General features: G+C 38.5%; 1 protein-coding gene across 3 annotated transcripts in view; it reads left to right on the top strand.

Moving 5' to 3' along the window:
- The window catches only part of LOC148016333 (Polynucleotidyl transferase, ribonuclease H-like superfamily protein), a 63,279-nt gene extending 59,559 nt beyond the window's left edge, over positions 1 to 3,720 (top strand). Inside the window, exons 7-8 of one of the 3 annotated variants that reach the window (XM_087663974.1) lie at positions 3,028 to 3,078; positions 3,176 to 3,720. In XM_087663974.1, the coding sequence (XP_087520100.1) occupies positions 3,028 to 3,078; positions 3,176 to 3,276 (152 nt within the window). In that variant the 3' untranslated portion in view covers positions 3,277 to 3,720. Of the gene's footprint in view, positions 1 to 2,954; positions 3,079 to 3,175 lie in introns of all 3 variants that reach the window. The other 2 variants (XM_087663972.1, XM_087663973.1) reach the window with 2 other exon arrangements.
- Positions 3,721 to 18,541: the final 14,821 nt, after the last annotated feature.

Genomic DNA, 18,541 nt, shown 5'->3' with positions numbered 1-18,541 from the left:
ACCTTTATCCTTTGAATACAATGTGTAATAAGAATGGGATAAGTTGAAGCAAAGCCAAGGAGACAATGTTGAAATATACATCAATAGGTTTGTAGCTGTTACTCTTAAATTTATCTCTCTTAATGGAGTTTCTCCCAATATAGGGATGAGAAAATTTATCCATGGGTTGCATTCAATAATATGGTGAGTTGTCAAGATGACAAAGCTTGATACATTGAAAGTAGCCCAAGATGCGGCCCTAGAAGTTGAAGGACTATATATGTCGTGGATGCTTAGTAAATCAAGTAAATCTCCAAAGAAGAATCACAAAAGAAAAAGATCAAGATATTTGACCAAAATAAATTAGACAAACAAGAGCCAAAGCATAAGGATGGAGGTATACGACCTTTGCCATCTAAAAAGAATGTAATATATTAGCAGTTAGCAGAATATACAAGAGAAGGGTGATTTTTCTCTTGTGGAGAAAAATGTCATATGGCTAGTCAATGTACTAACAAGGTTATGAGGGGAAACCAGCCCCAAAAGACACCTCAAGCAGATGTTGTACTTAAGGAATCCTTACTCTAGGATGAAACTCCATCAGAGAAAAGAAAGTGTTTTATGGCTTGGGGTAAGATTACTATTCAACTTGTTCTCATTCATTTTGATATTGATATTGATATAGGGGCTACATATCATTATACCATCATTGGATTGTTGAAGCTTTATATCTACGAAGTGAGATGTTTGGAATACTAGAAATGTTAGATGTTGCTTTTTAAGGAATGGAGTCTTAAGTTACTCCTATTTTTGGGAAACTATGAACTGAGATTGGAGATTATATAGATCATGAGAGTTTTGTCATGGGAGATCTTGGTTATTATGATGTTGTATTAGGAATATCTTAGCATAGAAAAGTAGATTCAGCCATTGACTGGAATCAAAGTAAATTTAGATTTCCTTTTAAGGTTTTTTTTTTTATTGCAATTCATTGTGTTGATTTGGAAGAGTACACAAACAAAATTTGGATAGTTTTGTCACGAGTCAGCTCTTTTCATAAAGTCATGATGGTTGAGCAAATAAAGACTTACTATTGTGATCTAGCCAAATATATCTGTGACTATTACACAAAGAGAAAAGTGACCAGCATGACACAATTGGTTGAAAATGCAAACACATCTTATGCATTGATGAAAGGCCATGTCATAGGGTTTAAGGGTAGCTAAGATGCTTCAAATGACAATGCTATGAATAAGGCTAGCAAGCCTAATTTTTGGGTAGAAAGTCTAAATCTTCAAAAAAAAGGTTGAGAAGTTGTAAATCAGTCTAAGCCATTCTTTCATAAAGAACAAGCAAGGCAAAAGGTCATTTGCTAGTGCCAAGAAAGTTGCTAAAAAAGGATAATGCTATAAATAAGGCTAGCGAGATTGAATTTTGGGGCAGCAAGTGTAAATCTTCAAAAAAGGGTCAACAAGCTGCAAATCAGTCTAAGTCGTTCTTTCAAAAAGATGGACAAAGCAAAAGGTCATTTGCTAGTGTCAGAAAACTTGCTTAAAGGAATGCATTGTAGGATCCAAACAAATGCTTTGTTTGTGAACAAGAGGGCAATATAGCACATGAATGCTAGAACGTAATTCTAAAACCATGATGACAATAACGATTGGAAAGGCAAGAAATTTAAAACTACAGCTGGATTGGTATTTGATCTTGTTAGTGAGCAATCAAATATAGATGCTTTGGAGCTATGGGGCGAAGTGAGGGATCAGCATGCTTTAGTTTTCTTTGATGTAGGTGCTCGTGCCAACTACATTTCTCCAGAATTAGCGGCCAACCTAGGCATCGGAAATGAAGAGATGGGTCTCATGGTGAGGCTAGTTTTGGTGTCTTGGACATGTAGAGCTAGTGACATCTATCATTGGAAAAAACTCTATTCATTTGCAGTCATATGTGGACAATGAGGATTTTCACATTATGCTGTTAGAGGAATGCAAAACATTGTTGGCTACTTCATGGTGTCATAGAGTGCATGCTATGATTTATATATATAACAAGAAAATGTTAAGCGCATCTATTTGCTTCTTTATTTGTTAGTCATATTCTAGCAAAGCACAACAATGACTGCAAGCAATGCCTGTTCACTTGTGCATGCATTGTTTGGAGACATCCTGATGGCTGTCAGTTATCTGATGTAGAAAGAGTCATTTTTCTTAGACCTCTGTACAGTGAAATTTTCTCCTTAGTATCTCCCAATACATCTGCAGGCTTGAGATAGGTCCTCTCTCTTACTTCCTTTTGTGTTGCCATTCAAAGATCTGGCATACTGTTTTGGGACAACTTCAATATCAGACATTTGTTAGCTTTTTTTGTCAAGCTCTATAATTCAAAAGTTCAAAGGTGTGACTCTTACTTTGTGACACTCTTGAAGGATAAACCTTTTTGTAATTTGATTCAAGCATTTCCCACAAGCTATTGGCATCCATCCAAGTGGTCATACCATCAGCTTGTAGCTGCAACCCATTTCTCATTGCTTATGTAAGCCTTGACTTTCAGCTTGTTCAGTTTAGATAGATTAAAGTTCAGATGGGATTTCTAGGATCTAAATGTCTCAGCACAACTGTGGTCTGGTGGGATCCTTACGTTCATTGGACCTCGAATTGCTAAAGCATGATGGTTTTGTTTGGTTTGGTTGCCCTTTAAAAACTTACAAGCTACTGTCTATCAACAGAATAACTGATTGTAACAGTTGCTTTCAGATTTCAAATTATTCTGATGCATTTACCTTTGGTTATTCAAGTTGTAACTTTCAAGCTATTGCTCTAGAATTCAAACAGGATTGTAAAAATTGGATGGATATAATTCTAAGCTGTAAAAATTTATGACATGTGATTGGTTGCATGGATATATGGCATGACAAGACAAGTGACAAAGCTTCATGATTTTAGTTATGAAGCTATACCTTATTTTTGTCTGTCCAGATCCTGTGACAAAGGAGTGGTTACAAAAACATAGAAATAACATTTTCGGATTCCCAACTCTTGTGCGTTTCAGCTGGGAAACCTGCAAGTCTATCATTGCGAAGGATGGAGTTCAAGTTCACTGGTTAGATTCATTTTGTGCTTCTAGTTTTTGAACTCTATGGCTGCATGTGTCTTTTCCCGTAGCTGGAGGGTTTGGCTAATGATGCCATTTTTTTCAGGGAAGCTGAGCAGGATGACAAAAAGGATGAAGGCAAGGCCAAGTATCCTAAAAGCGTGTTACTCGAGTCTAATGCCATTGGTCGGCACGACTTCTTCGTGAAGAGGAAACTTCAGCAAGTTACTACCCGCTTGTAAATATTATCAAGCTCCTCTGAAGAAGTAGTCAATTTCTTAAGTTCCTTGAGAATGGATCCATGTTGCTGATATCCTTTTCATCGAGCTTTGGCTTGGAGGGTTGGTATGCTCTTGCTAGATCTACTCTCTACTCACTATTATATGCTCTCCCTAGAGGTGCGGATCCTTGTTGGCCCACAATGTGAGTCCTGCAATGGTATCATCCTAGTGATTTGCTTTGTTCTAGACATTTGTACTAGAAAGTAAAAATACAATGTTAGAATTCCATAAGGTAAAAAGGTCATTGGATGGAAGAGGCCAAACAACTTGCAAAGCACTAAGAGGGAAAACCGAATAATGCAAGGGGGGTTCCTTGAGATTTCAGACATCTCCCATGAGTTGTGCAGTACACCTTGGGCGAGTGGGCGGGGGGAGGGGAGGTCATCGAGATTTTGGATCCCTTGTCTTCATGTTATGGTGTACACCCCCCAGACTTGAACAACATGAGGAGGGGGCCAGACTTGAACAACATGAGGAGGGGGCTCCTCAAGATTTTGCGCCCCGCCTTCTTTTCACACATTGTGCTATGCACCTTGTTGAGGGGGTGGGAGCGGGGGGGATGAACAATGTAGGAGGGGTCATTGAGATTTTGAATCCCCCCCTCGTAGTGTATTGTGCTGTACACTTCCCAAACTTGCGAACAACATGAGAGGGGTCCTTAAGATTTTGGATCCCCACACCCTCACATTGTGCAGTGCAACCTCAGCATCGAATAACATGGGGGAGGTGGGGGTCATGGACATTTGAGACCCCCACCTCTTCGCATTGTGTAGGGCATGGATTGGAAGAATGCGAGGAGAGGGTGCTCTTTGAGTTTTTATTAGTGTTATTGTGTTGTGAGAGCTTTGTAGGTGGAAAAGACTCACCATTCAAGAGCTCCAAGAATCATTGGGATGAGAAAACTGTGTACTTTCGATAGCATGCAATGTGCAAAATAAAAATCTAAATTTCAAATTTGAGTTTTCCAAGGAAATTTTATGTGTCGATGTTAGTCGCCATGTCATAAAAAATGTAAGATGACACAAGTGATATTTAATAGGGGAACATAGATATGGTTACACATGTACTTGCTATGTGTTCAATACACGAGGTTATAAATAACTGAGCCAGTAGCATATTTGCTTCTATTTTCATGATCTCTCTCTCTCTCTCTCTCTCTCTCATTTTTATGATCTCTCCTCTCTCATTTTCACGATCTCTCCTCTTCCTCTATTCTCTCTCTCTCTCTCTCTCTCTCTCTCTCCACAGCTTGTGGTACATGTCCACACGCTTTCTCTCTCAAGTGGTCAAAGGTACAACCCTTGTTCTAGTTATTTTTTCATTAATTTTCATTGCATCACAATGGAGTGGTGAATCACACAACACGAGAGGGGGGCTCAGGATTTTTACAGCTCCCCTCACGTTGTGCATGTCTTGTAGGTTGTTCACATGATACAAGGGATATGCCTTAAGTTTTTTGCGCCCCCCTTCATGTTGCAATATAAGGCGCGCATGCCTTAAGATTTTGGCACCTCTCCCTTTCCTTTCGCATTGTGCGGCTCTTGGGGGTGGCCCATATAATGTGAGGGGGGACCCTCTACGCATTGTGCAAGTACTAGGGATAACTCGCATGATGTGAGGGGGGAGGTGTAATATTTCCGCATAATTAAAAGTTAGTTGGTTAGCTTAAAAGTTAGTTAGTCAATTAATAAGTTAGTAAGATTACTAACTAAAGACTAACTAAAGTTAAAACTAATTAACGTTAGTAATTAACAATTTTTATTTAGTTAAAAATCTATTAAAAAAATCTAGAGTCATAATTTGACATTTTTCTCGGATTGATAAGGATCGTAGCTATCCTTCATGGAATTTACAACGTGAATGAGAGTTATGAGCTACATTAATCACTAGTCTTAATGTGTATAGTATGGATGGTTTAAAAAGATTAGATTTTTGGGTAAAACTAGCATATTTTAGATATATTAGAAATTACTTATTGTAAATATCTTAAAAAGATATGAAAATTTTTAGAATTGGATGTCATGTAAAAAAAAAAGTGATTTTTAGTTAGTTTTGGAGATTTTATACAAAAAAAAGAAAAAAAAGAGAGATTAGTCAAATCGCAAGCGTCGTGATCGTAGTCTACATGCAGTAAACAATACTTCGAATAGGAAGAAAAAGGAGTGATTTGAAAGATTTCTAAGCAAGTGTCTAGGAGTTTTATCCCCCTATTGGAGCCAATGGAACCATTAGATTTATTATTTGAGTATCGGATCATTGATTTTTTTAAGATTCCCTTTATAAAGAGCTCTTTTCTCAATCGCCACAACCTCTCTTTTCTAATTGACTATAAATAAGAGGTATGAGGAGGTACAAGAAAGCACAAGGAGAGAGAGAGAGAGAGAGAGAGAGAGAGAGAGAGAGAGAGAGGGAGGGAGGGAGGGAGGGAGGGAGGGAGGGAGGGAGGGAGAGGCTACAAGGGAGAGATTAGCTCAATTCCCCCTATCTCAATCTTTAACTAAGCCATCTTTTCTTAGGCTCTCCTATCTCAAATTCATTTTTCCTTTATCTCTTGAATCTACTTGCGAATGATGGTTCCCAAGCGAAGAATGTTGCGTACAGATGGCAATCTCACAATCAACAACAAAGCTTCGGACGCTTGATATAAATAATATATTTCTAAGTTGTTAAGTTGCTCTTTTTAGTTTTGCATGAGACATATCAGGCCCATACTATGTCGCACGAGAATGGGTTATTCGAAAGATGGAGTTTGCGAAGTGCATGTATCAAGGGAAGTTAATTGCACCTAGTTGCATATGGCTTATTCGTTGATAGAGCAATTACAAGGAAGAATTGGTCAGGGATTATGAATGGTATAATCGTAAAAAGAATGACATTAAGAATTGTGCATATAAGTGCTACGTAAATTTTGCATAGAATCGCTCTTTGATTCGAAGGGGGAGAGCGAATATGCGATGGAATTGTTATCGCATCTATTTTTGTATTGTTTGAAAAAAATACTATTAGTTTTTGTTGGTTGATCGAACATCCTAAATGCTCGTACATTCAACTGATTGTTGGATTGTGGTTTGGATGATTATTCCAAGTGCTTGTGATTGGTGGTAAGTTCATGGCAGGGGTCTGTGATGACAAGTTGCCATGGAAATAAAGAAATGTTTTTTGAAAGATGATATTAGGGCTGATTGCCTTGATTGTGCTTGATTTCCAAATGAATTAATTAAGAAAAGGATATTTTGCATGGGTGGATCATCTCCAAGATCGCACCACGGCTTAACCCGAGAAGGGCATTATTTGATTCACGGGACCGAAGGTCGAGTGGTGAAAAGGCTAACCATGGAAATGATGTTTCACTCCTAGGCTGCTTGTGGATCAAGTGGAGCTTTGGACATCCCTTGCCTAGTTCGGAACGGAGTTGAAGACTCTCATGACCCCAATGTCTGTGGCGTTGGAAGATCTTATTTTAGATAAAAGATGGAAATTATGGTGCCATGTGATTTGGACCGGGTACTTTTGCAGGGCAGAAGGGACATATGATTTCTCTTGTATGGGGGGGAGACAAAGATTAACTTGAAGATAAGTTAAGGAACTTGTTTGTCAAAAGGACTGCTTGCTTTGTTTTCGTGTTAGTGCTACAAGTTATGCAAATGAACCTTATTCTCTAAAAGGCTTAATTAAGGAAGTTGATTTTAAATGTCACATAATTGTGATAGGACCTAATTAGATAACTAAAGAATGCCTATTGAGGGAAGCAGATGGGTGGAACCCCCAACGGGTTCGTCCTATGGTAGGGTGGTCCCAGAGAATTGGGAGGATTCTCCCAAGGTTTTACCGACATCCGGACCCATAGAAATTGTTAGGTTAGAATCTCGATTCATGTCGTTTTAAGGGACCGGAATGGGACTATGCCCTACAGGTAGAGAGGTCGAGTGACGCATCCCTCTTGTTTCCCATTCTCTTTGAACCAAGTGCGGCATGGATCTATTTCGTCTTGGATATCCCTACATAAATTAGGATGTTCAAGACCTGATGTTAGAATGCTGTTAGGAGACCTTGACCACTAGGAACCCAAAATTGAGGTCAATCCCAGTGGGTTCTGCCACGAATGTTCAGTTACGAGGCGGAATCAAGAAACCCTAGGTGACAAACCTCGTAACATTCCATGGGAGTGTCGGGCAACGTCGCTTAGATTGGACCGCTAGAAATATGCCTGGACAACTGATAGGCATGCACGTTACAGGAGGGCGCTGGAGATTTTTGCAACCCTCCCCCTCTCATTGTGTAGGTCTTGGGGAAAACCCTCACAATGTGAGGGGGGGTCTGGAAATCCCCCCCACATTGTGTTGCCTCTCCCCACATTTTACAAGTCCACCTTCAGACCTATTGTCGATTGAAGTTTCGTATGTAGTTGTGTTTGTAGATGGATACTATCAACTTGTAGCATGTGGAAGATGCTCAAGAGCTTACGAGAATTGAAGGCACTCTTAATGCATCTCCAAAAGAGCGCATCCTTGTAGATTAAAGATACTTGATTAGGCATTATGAAGATAATTTACCACATAATGGGTAATGCGTTAATCTGTCCATGCACTAAAAACCATTGGCTTTTTAAACTCCAATGCTAATATACAATTACTAGCATTACTAGCACCATAATGGTAGTATAGACAACCATTACTAGCACCATAATCCTTAATCTTAGATCTTTCTTTGTTAGAACTTCCCCCTTGAAGTACCTTAGCCATAAGTCCTTCATATTCTTTATCCTGAGAAATAGCTTGGCATACAAGCTCAAGTACAGGGTTATTAGGTATGGATACGGTTCTTAAGCTTCGAACTTCTTCAACGCTATTAAGAAAGGCTTTTCGGCTTAATGCATCTGCAACAACATTGTCCTTCCTTGGATGATATTTGATTTTAAAATCAAACTCTTGCAGTATCTCTATCCATCTTCTTTGCCTCATGTTTAGGTCCGCTTGGGTGAAAATCCACTTAAGACTTTTATGATCTGTCACTAAAGTGGATTCCTTTCCTAATAGATAGTGTCTCTACAGTTTCAAGACATGGATTACCGCGAGTAACTCACGGTCATGAGTAGCATAGTTAGATCCATAAGGTTTCAATTTTCTGGAAGTATAGGCCATCGGTCTTCCTTCTTGTACTAGCATTCCATTGATTGTAAGTCCACTTGCATCAGTGATGATCACCTCAAATGGTTGATTGAAGTCAAGGAGCCCTTTTCATTGGATGAGGAGGCTTTACCTTTCCTTAGTGATGGTGAGTTCCTTTCACAAAGAGGTGCTTTACAGGTATGAGAGGCCTCTCAGTCTCCTTTGCGGTAGGCTGAGCCTATCACCATTCCTTGGTGGTATCAGAGGATCATGCAAGATCTAGGGATTACCTTGTTCCTTGAGATGCCTCTTGGTCCGTGTAGATCAGCTAGGATTTAGTCCCAATGAGAAAGTTCACTTTGTGTGAACTATATCCTTATGTCACAGATTCTTTAGGACCATGAGTCTACTAGGGATTGCTTAATTCCCTGAGATGCCTCTTGGTCCATGCAAATCAGCTAGGATTAAGGCCGAGTGAGGGAGAGTCCACTTTGTTTGAACTATGCCATTATGTCATAGATTCTTCAGTACCATGAGCCTACTACAGTTGATGAGGCTCTTGCGTAAAAGGTTTGGATCAATGCTATGCAAGTTGAGTTCAATTCTATCAAGTGAAACTAGACTTGGGAGCTTGTTCTTGAATAAGCGGAATGTGATTGGTATGGAGTGGGTCAATTAGATGGAGTATCTTGTAGATGGAACCTTGAACTTGGATGTCCACTATTCGAGCTATCTTGGCTTTAGCCACTCATCACCATTAACCGATTTATCAGATGGATGTGAAGATGGCCTTTCTGAATGATATCTTGGAGGAGGATGTTTATGTCTCAACTTCTTGGATTTCTTGTGCAAGGGAAGGAGGACCATGTTTATAAGTTGTGGAAGGCCATCTATGGCCTAAAGCAAGCTCCTTGAGCTTGATAACATAGAATTGATCACTTCTTCTTATAGAATGGCTTTCATTGTTTGGATCATGACCCCAACCTTTATAACAAGGTTGAAGGTGGTAGGTGTGTGTTAGTAATCTTGTATATTGATGACCTCATTATCATAGGGAATAACTCATAGGAGGTTGATCGGACTCGGGAGATATTGCAACAACAACTCAACATGATGGATCTTGGGATGCTACACTTCTTCCTTGGTCTAGAGATTTATTAGATAGTACATGGAATCTTTATTTCCTAGCACAAGTACATCTCCAAGTTACTTTTGGAGTTTGGTATGGCCAAGTGTCGACATATTTCTTACCCCATGGACCTCGAGTCTGTCCTGAAGGGAGAATCCCAAGTAGAAGCATGAGCAAGCGAAAGCAAGAGAGATGTAAACTATGGGGGATAGAGCAAGAGAGCAAGAGAGAGAGACACACAAGATGTTGGACCTCCAATAGTCAGAATGTGTAATCAACCTTCCCTTATTTAATAGTCATTTAAAGAATAAAGAATAAAGTGACAATGATGGGCACCTACCACCTACAGTGTACAATGTGTGGTCATGGTGTGTGACGTAAATATAGGGCAGTGTAGGCATAATTGCCTTTACCACCAGCAACTTCCTACTTAAAGACGAATGTGCCTCTAGTGAGGAGAGAATAAAAATTTACATGAAGTACAGTAGGATGAGGAAAGATGCCATCTCATCCTACGTCCATTATCTTCCAACCATCATCTTTCAAGGGAAGGCAAAACATTATGCTGAGAGATTTTTAGTGAGGAGATTTGTAGGAATCTTGTTAGGACAAGCTCAACAGACTTGTCCTCTATCACCTCCCTAATGAAATGATAGTGCACCTCAATGCGCTTTGTCTTTGAATGGAAGAACATATTCTTGGCCAACTAAATGACACTCATACAATCTGAATGCAGTATAGGGACCGCATTAGTAATACCAAGGTCTGCCACATGGCCTAACTAGAGAGCCTCCTTGCAAGACTCAGTGGCTATAACATACTCTTCCTCTACAATAGATAAGGTGGTGTATTCTGCACCCTGGACATCCAAGAAACAACACATCTAACAAAGGTGAAGACATAGCCAGAGGTGGACTTCGTACTATTCGCAAGTCTTGTATAATTAGGTTCAATGTATCCCACAACTTCTATATCTTGGCCACCATAACATATGCACATATTTGTAGTATCCTTAAGGTACCTCATGATACTTCACAATGTCCAAATGTTGCTTGCTAGGTGTAGCTAAATAGAGTACCACAACTCCCACTACAAATGTTATGTCAAAATGAATAGTTATCATAGCATACATTAAACTACCCACGATGGATGCATAAGGGATCTTGGACATCTTGTACTTCTACTCATTTTACTGTAAACAATTGGTCTAACCCTCACATGAGAATGCAAAGGATAGTCGATAGGCTTAACATTATAAATATGAAATTGCTCAAGGACCTTCTAGATATACTCCTGTGACAACTAAAGGAGCCCCTTAGAGCGATTGGAGGCATGATGTGCATCCCCAGAATATGTGAGGCATGTTCCATGTCTTTCATTTGAAAGCTCTTCTTGAGTTGAGTTTTCAAGGCATTTAGCTCATCATGAGCTCTCCTAGCAATCAACATATTATCCACGTAGAGTACCAAAATCCTAAGGCTACTATGACAAGTCTTCTTCATATATAAATACGGGTCTATATCACTGTAGGTATATCCCAGTGAATGCATGGAAGAGGTGCCTACTTTAGGCCATAAAGACTCTTTCTCAACTTGCACACTAGGTGTTTATTGCATTTTTCCTTAAAGCCCTTAGGATGTTGTATATAAATCTCATTATGCAAGCCCTCATGTAAGAAAGCCATCTTGACATCCATTTGATGAAGGTCTAGATCTAATCAAATGATGAAAGACACAGCACCAAGTCATCTTAGCTATAGGAGAGAATACTTCATTGAAGTCAACACCATGTTTATGCTTAAAACCCTTAGTGACCAATTTGGCCTTGTATGTTGGCTTGGGATGTCCATGGATACTCTTCAACTTATATATCCACTTGCATGGTAATGCATGCTTTCTACTAGGCAAAGGAACCAAATTCCATATATGATTTTTTTGCAATGAGTCGTACTCTGACTGCATGGGTCTTTTCCAAGAGTAACTGTCACCTCTGTACATGACCTCATCATAGGTAAGAGGCTCACTAGAATCATCTATCTCTAGTAGACCATTGCAAAATAGGCTATGAGGCTTGTACATCCTATCTAACATCATGGTCATGGGCCATAGGAGCATCAAGTGCAAGTTGTCTAGTTGGTTGTATAGTAATAAGAGACTCCTCTTGAAAGATCACAGTGTGGACCTCAACTACTTGCTTAGGCTGCTTATGCATCTTCTCCTCATGGAAAATAACATCATGGTTGCGGATGACCTTCCAAGCCTATGGATCCCGTAGGTGATAGTCCATCTCACCTACATCCCCATAACCAAAAAAGATGCATTTCATTGACTTAGGACCTAGCTCATTGCATTTGTCCTTGGAAAATAGCAAAAAGCCTTGCATCCAAAGATATGCAAATGAGCATACAATTGAGGTTTTCTAGGCCATATCTTCTCTATAACGTGACAACCAATAGTAGTGCATGGGGATTTGTTTATCACGTATACAATGATAGTAACTACCTTAGCCCAAAAATGTTATAGTAGGCTTCCTTGGGGCTAAGCATACTACAGACTCTTTCTTGAATTGTCCTATTCATGCACTTTGCAATACCATTTTGGGGTGGGGTGTAGGGGGTGGTTATTAATACCTCTTTTATCACAAAACTGTTAAAATTCCTTAGAGACATATTCATCACTTTTGTTAGATCTTAGGCATTTCAGTCCATACCCAGACTGGTTCTCAACAAGAGCAAGTCAATGCTGAAACATAGATAATATTTTTGATTTCTTCTTAAAAGGATATGCCCAGACCTTAGGTAAATAATCATCAATGAAAGTCACAAAATACTTCATGCCACCTACGATGATTGACAAGGCATGAAACCATATACATTAGAATGAACAAGAGCTAGAGGCTCACCCATGCACGTAATGTCAAACTTCTTATGATAATTGTATGCCTTTCTACCATAAAGACAATAGTCACAAGAATCAAAACATTTATAACCAAGAGGTGAAAGATAATACAAAACGAGTACGCATTTTCATTCCCTTTAAGAACATTTGCCCAAGGTGGTGATGCCATAAAGATACATGTGGCATATTAGCCACGATCAAAATGTGGTCAATAGACTTAGATACAAGTAAGGGATAGAGACTACCAACCTTAGCACCTTCAGCAAAAATAAGATCTCCATGGGTAATATCTTCCATGTGGAATCATTGAAATATACTTGATAGTCTATATCATCCAACTATCCAGTAGAGAGCACGTTTTTGATCAAAACTGTAACCTAGAAGCAAATTGTAGCCATACATTCCCAATGCCAATGATATTCAATACCAAGTCATTTCCTAGTCTAACAAAACCTATTATGCTATGATAGGAATGAAACCAATCCCTATGTGGGATAATATGGAAAGAAGCCCCACAATCAAGCAACGAACACTAAGAAAAAGTGAATGAAACATAAGCCAACTGACTAGTATTAGGAGAATAATTTGCTAAGATGTATTCATCATTGGACTTAGGCTACACTACATTTATCTCAATCTTTATATTAGACTTACTAGGGACAATACTCTGATCATTAGACATTTCTTACACTTTTCCCTTGCCTTTCTCTTTGTACTTATTATCACGTATCTTATGGCACTATGTCTAAATATGACCATGTTTCCCACAGTAATGACATGTAAGAGAGGTCTTACAACCACGAAACTTATTGTGAGACTACTCGCAATATTGAGATATCTGTGAGTCTCTACCATGGTGGTCATTATTGCTCTTACCATCATGTTTGCACTTAATAGTCAATGCATGAGAAGTATAGGCTATATCCATAATCTTCCTGTTTATCTCCGTTGTGAGTAAGGAACTCTCAATATCTTAGGGTTTCAAGCAATCCCTAGGCATATTAGCATAGATGGTAGTACAGAAAGTGCCCCATGACCTAGAAAGTATCACAAGAAAAAATAAGAAAGGGAGATTATCCTTAAACTCAATGCCTTGTGAAGTCAATTAGCTAAAAATAGAATGAAATTCATTCAAATATATGCAGACATACTAGTCTCTTCCTTTATGCAAAGATCCATGAGTTGTTTTAACCAATACATTTATAAAGTAGGACTTGTTGTGAAGATTGCATATCTTTTTCCATAATTGCCAAGCATTATCCTTAGGTGCCACAACATGGAAATATACCTATTTAGACAATGATAAAATAAGAGTGGATTTACACAACTCATCCAACTTATCCCAATTATCTTGATCAATACCTTCGGGCTTTATACTCTTTGTTTTAAAAGGTTACTTTTGTTGAACCAATGCCTACCATATCCGTGTCTTCTAATAGGTGAAATTATTGTCATTAAGATTTTTAATATTGAAAATAGCATGATCATTTGAAGAACCAACCATAATAACAAGATACCAATGCAAAAATCAAGGGTATAGGATGTTGTAAATGATTGTAGAACAACCCTAGAACTCATCCAAAGCAAGGGAAAAATAGGAGAGAGAAGCAAAGTAGAGAGCTATCCACCAATTGCAAGTAATAGATTGTTACATCTAAGTATCCACTCTTATAAAGAATTCTGAAAACTATAATTACAACACTACTATAATAATTGTAGTAGTATGGTAATAACCAACTGTGGGAAATTGATAAGGGAAAGCCAAGCTTCCATTCCCAGGAATATCTAGGAACAATCGGGATATGTAAAAGTAACCAATAGTGAATAGGCATACAACTAGTACCAAGATCTATCACAACCTCAACGTGTCAATAAACCATACCTCTAGTAGGCATAGACATCATGCATGTAGTAGGTCTCAAATGTAACAAAAGAGATCTGCCAACTGAGGAAAAGGTAATGTAGCTCAATATATAGCCAAGAAGCATGTATACTTCATTGATGTCATGTTGACAAAGATAAGTGCCAGCATCCAAGATATGTAATCAAATCAGCCCACCACTGAAGAGTAATTGCATCCAATACGTATTATGAGAGCATGTACATAGCTCAATGAGTCCCATTGTCTCGATGAAAGAAGCTCAAGCTCAATTGCATAACATCAAAGCTCAATGAAAATATCCAAGTGATGAGTAGCTCCCATTGAAACAAAGCCCAATGCCATTTGAGAAAGCCAAGCTCAATGCATCAAACAAGTACATGACATTAAAGCATCCAAGATACATCAAGTGCATGCTCGGGAGCATAAACCACAACACCTCTTCAAGCTCGTAATTGATAAGCACTGAACTAACCAAAGCATGTAACCAAAGCTCCAAGATGTGTAACCGAGCTCAAATTCTAAGCTCAAAGTATTCCATGAGAATAGCTAGGTGCATACATAACAACTAAGTATCAATGCATCCAAGTGGTATACCCATTTAGCATCAAAGAGCATTAGACATAATCTTTTTCTAGACAAATGCTTGCTGCCCTATTATTACAATTGTGATATAACCTTTGAAATCTGAGCTAAATGAGCTCAATACAAGCCCAAAACATCTCATGCTATTTCTCAAGTATCTATCAATGATCTAGGCACTAGTAGACACGAATACAAGCATATAAAAGCTTCAAAATTTGATGAAAATGCTTCATAGACTTGTGTTACAGGAGGTATACTATTGTATACAATATATGGTAGAGTTATCGCCACTCAAAAAAGTGCCCAACCAAAAATATTTAAGTGTTAGGATGCTTTAAATGGTTGCCAAGGTTGATTTCCAAGTGCCAAAGGCCATAAGAGTTGGAGGAGGAATGCAATGAGCCAAGGAAACATGGCAACACAATATGCATAAATCATGTTGGATGTGATAACCCTTTGCTAGTTAACTTGCCTAATATGGAGGCTTAAGCATTGATGAACAAGGCTTATTGCAACCTTGGAGTAAGCCTTAAGAGGCAAAAACAAGCCAAGAAGTGGGGAAGATCAAATGTATATATTTGAACATGAAGCCATGGATGCCATGAATGAATAGACTTTAGGTATTCAAATATGGCTGAACCAATGGCATGTGAAGCTCCTTGATAAAGGCTTTAATAACAATTGAAGGGTGGAGAAGCCCGAGTGGAAGCATGAGTAAGCGAAAGTAAGAGAGGTGTGAGTTATGGAGGATGGAGTAAGAGATCAAGAGAGAGAGACATAAGATATGGGAACTCCATCAGTTACAATGTGTGAATGGCCTTCCCTTATTCAATAGTCACTAAAAGAATAAAGAATAAAGTGACAGTGAAAGTGTGTGATCATGATATGTGAAGTAAATAAGAGCGGCATAGGTATGGGTGCCTTTACACCCAACACGTCCAAGTTATTGTAGCAAGTGATCCTCTTCCATATGCTACCTACTACATGTGCTTTGTTGGCTCTTCGTTTTTGTTGATCCACAATAATCAAGTGGACATCTCTTTTGTGATAGTATTGCTAGCTTCTTGTATGAAGACTTCTATTCAAGCTCACTAGAGAGCTGCTTTGCATGTTTTGTGCTATCTTCAAGGGATTTGATCCTATGGAATCATGCATGGCGAGAGGACCACTCTTTATGGATGGTGTGGCTTTGATTGGACATGTGATGTGGATTCAAGATGATCCACTATAGGTTTTGCTTTCTCCCTTGGTTTGGGAACTATCTTGTGAAGTAGTAAGAAGCAACCTACTATGATGCTTTCCTCTACAAAGAAAGAGTATTGTGCTCTTTGTTTGACTACTATGAAGGAAGTGTGGCTTTGTTGGATGTTGGTGGATATTGCTTTCGCTAGATAGAACCCACTTACCTACACCTGGATAACTAGAGTGCCATTACACCTGGATAACTAGAGTGCCATTTCTCTAGCAAAGAGGCTTGCATTTCATGCTTTTACGAAGCACATTGAGGTTCAATACCATTATGTTTATGAGTGGATTTGGGATTTTGAGTTATAGGTGTTTTATTGTTCCATAGAGGACAATGTAGTAGATCTCTTTATGAAGCATTTTCCCAAGGCTTGCATGCTTCATCACATGAGATTGTTAGGTCTTTAGATACTTAAAAATATCTCGTCTATTAGCTTACCTATTTTAGAGTGCATTTCTTCTATATCTGATAGTTTTCCTATGTTTGTTAATTATTTTATATCTCCTACTTGTGTATGTCTACCTCTAAACTGTCTAAGATGCCATGCTATTATTGGTCAAGTTTTTATGTGCAATCCAATTACTTTTATTGCAGATCCATAATCATTTATAGTAAGTAGGGTCATATTCCGGGCCATTCATGGCAAGTCAACTAGAATTGGAGATCTATAGCTATTTATAATTGTCTACTCCTCACTTTGGCATTCATAATCTTTAAGATTGCTGCTTCAACTTTGGCATACTTCTCTATTTGGTGCTACTCTTGCCATAATCATTCTTAAAAGGTAAGTGGAAGGTGGAAGCATGAATGGAAGTAAGAAGAGTGCAAGAGTATGGAGGTTCGATCAAGAAGAAGAAGAGATCGATGTGTGGAAACTCCAACAATTACAATGTGTGACATGCCTTCTAAAATTAGACAAGAAGGGAGAGAGGTGAAGAACCCATGAGCACACATACAAAAGCAATGGAGACTTGAGCACATAGAGAGATAGGGCTAAAATCTTATTATTATTATTATTTCTTCTTCTTCTTCTTCTTCTTCTTCCACACAAAAGAACTAAGGCTACAACATGATAAAAGACTAACATGAAAATACTATAATATATGTATACATAGTCACCAAGTGTGAATCCTCTAAGGAAAGAAGAGGTGGCACAATAATGTGCCATAATCAAGGAAAGACTATATGGGTGTAGTCTAGCTATAGAATCATTGGTGTATCCTCATGTTAATCACCTAAAACACTAGTGAATAATATCTTGCCACATCACCAAGATGCATAGTGGATGTGAGCTTATGTAGAGCTCGACATCTCATAGCCGATTGAATGCTACTAAGGTTATAAAAGTAAATGATAACATTCTTGTCTACTTGCATCCCCAAATCACCAAGTAGCTTGCATAATCAAGATATGTTACATGCTGCAATTGCAATACCTCTGTATACTAGACAACACAAATATTGACTGTTTCTTACTGCACCAACTAATAGTAGCATTGCCAAAGGAAAACATAAAAATATCTCTTAGTTGAAATACTACCAACCCAATCTACATTTGTGTAACCATAGAAGTCCAATGGTACACCTGCACCATAGAATAAGGCATAGTCCAATGTGGACTTGACATAGTGTAATATGTGCCATACTACATCTAGATGTGGCTTCCATGGAATTTGTATATACGGACTCTCCAAACCAATCGCATAGTTTAAGTTCGTTAAATAGATAATTTTGTTCACAATCTTCTGATACATAGTGACATCCTCAATTAAGTCACCCTCATATACACTAAGCATTAACAACCAAAGGTATAGAAATAGGCTTGCAATCAGCCATGCCATGCTTCTTCAACATATCCAATGCATAATGTCTTTGTGACAACCATATATCCTATGGAGTCCTAATTTTCTCTATACCAAGAAAATATCATAGCTCTCCCAAATCCTTCATCTCAAATTCAATCTTGAGGAGACCCTTTACATATTCAATCTCTGTCTTACTATCACCCACAATGATCAAATCATCTATATATATAGTAATGACCACAATACTGGCATCACTCTCACATACATAGAGTGAATGATTAGCTTGTGTTGTACAAAATCCAATGTTGACAAGGTATTCTAAAATCTTGTCATGCCATGCCTTGGGTGCTTGCTTCAGCCCATACAAGGCCTTACAAAGCTTACATACATAATTTGAATGACTCTCATCTATATAACCACGTGGATGCTCCACATAAACTTCCTCTTACAACTCCTCATACAAGAAGGTGTTTTGTAGATCCATTTGATGTATGATCCAACCCCTTGATGCAGCTACTACTATGAAAGTCTCAAAAAAGTTAC

Source organism: Lygodium microphyllum, chromosome 23 (assembly GCF_053477565.2).
Source record: "Lygodium microphyllum isolate KBCC chromosome 23, Lygodium_microphyllum_v1.1.10, whole genome shotgun sequence".
In the NCBI taxonomy this organism is placed as follows: domain Eukaryota; kingdom Viridiplantae; phylum Streptophyta; class Polypodiopsida; order Schizaeales; family Lygodiaceae; genus Lygodium; species Lygodium microphyllum.
This window is presented reverse-complemented; position numbering and strand designations above follow the sequence as displayed.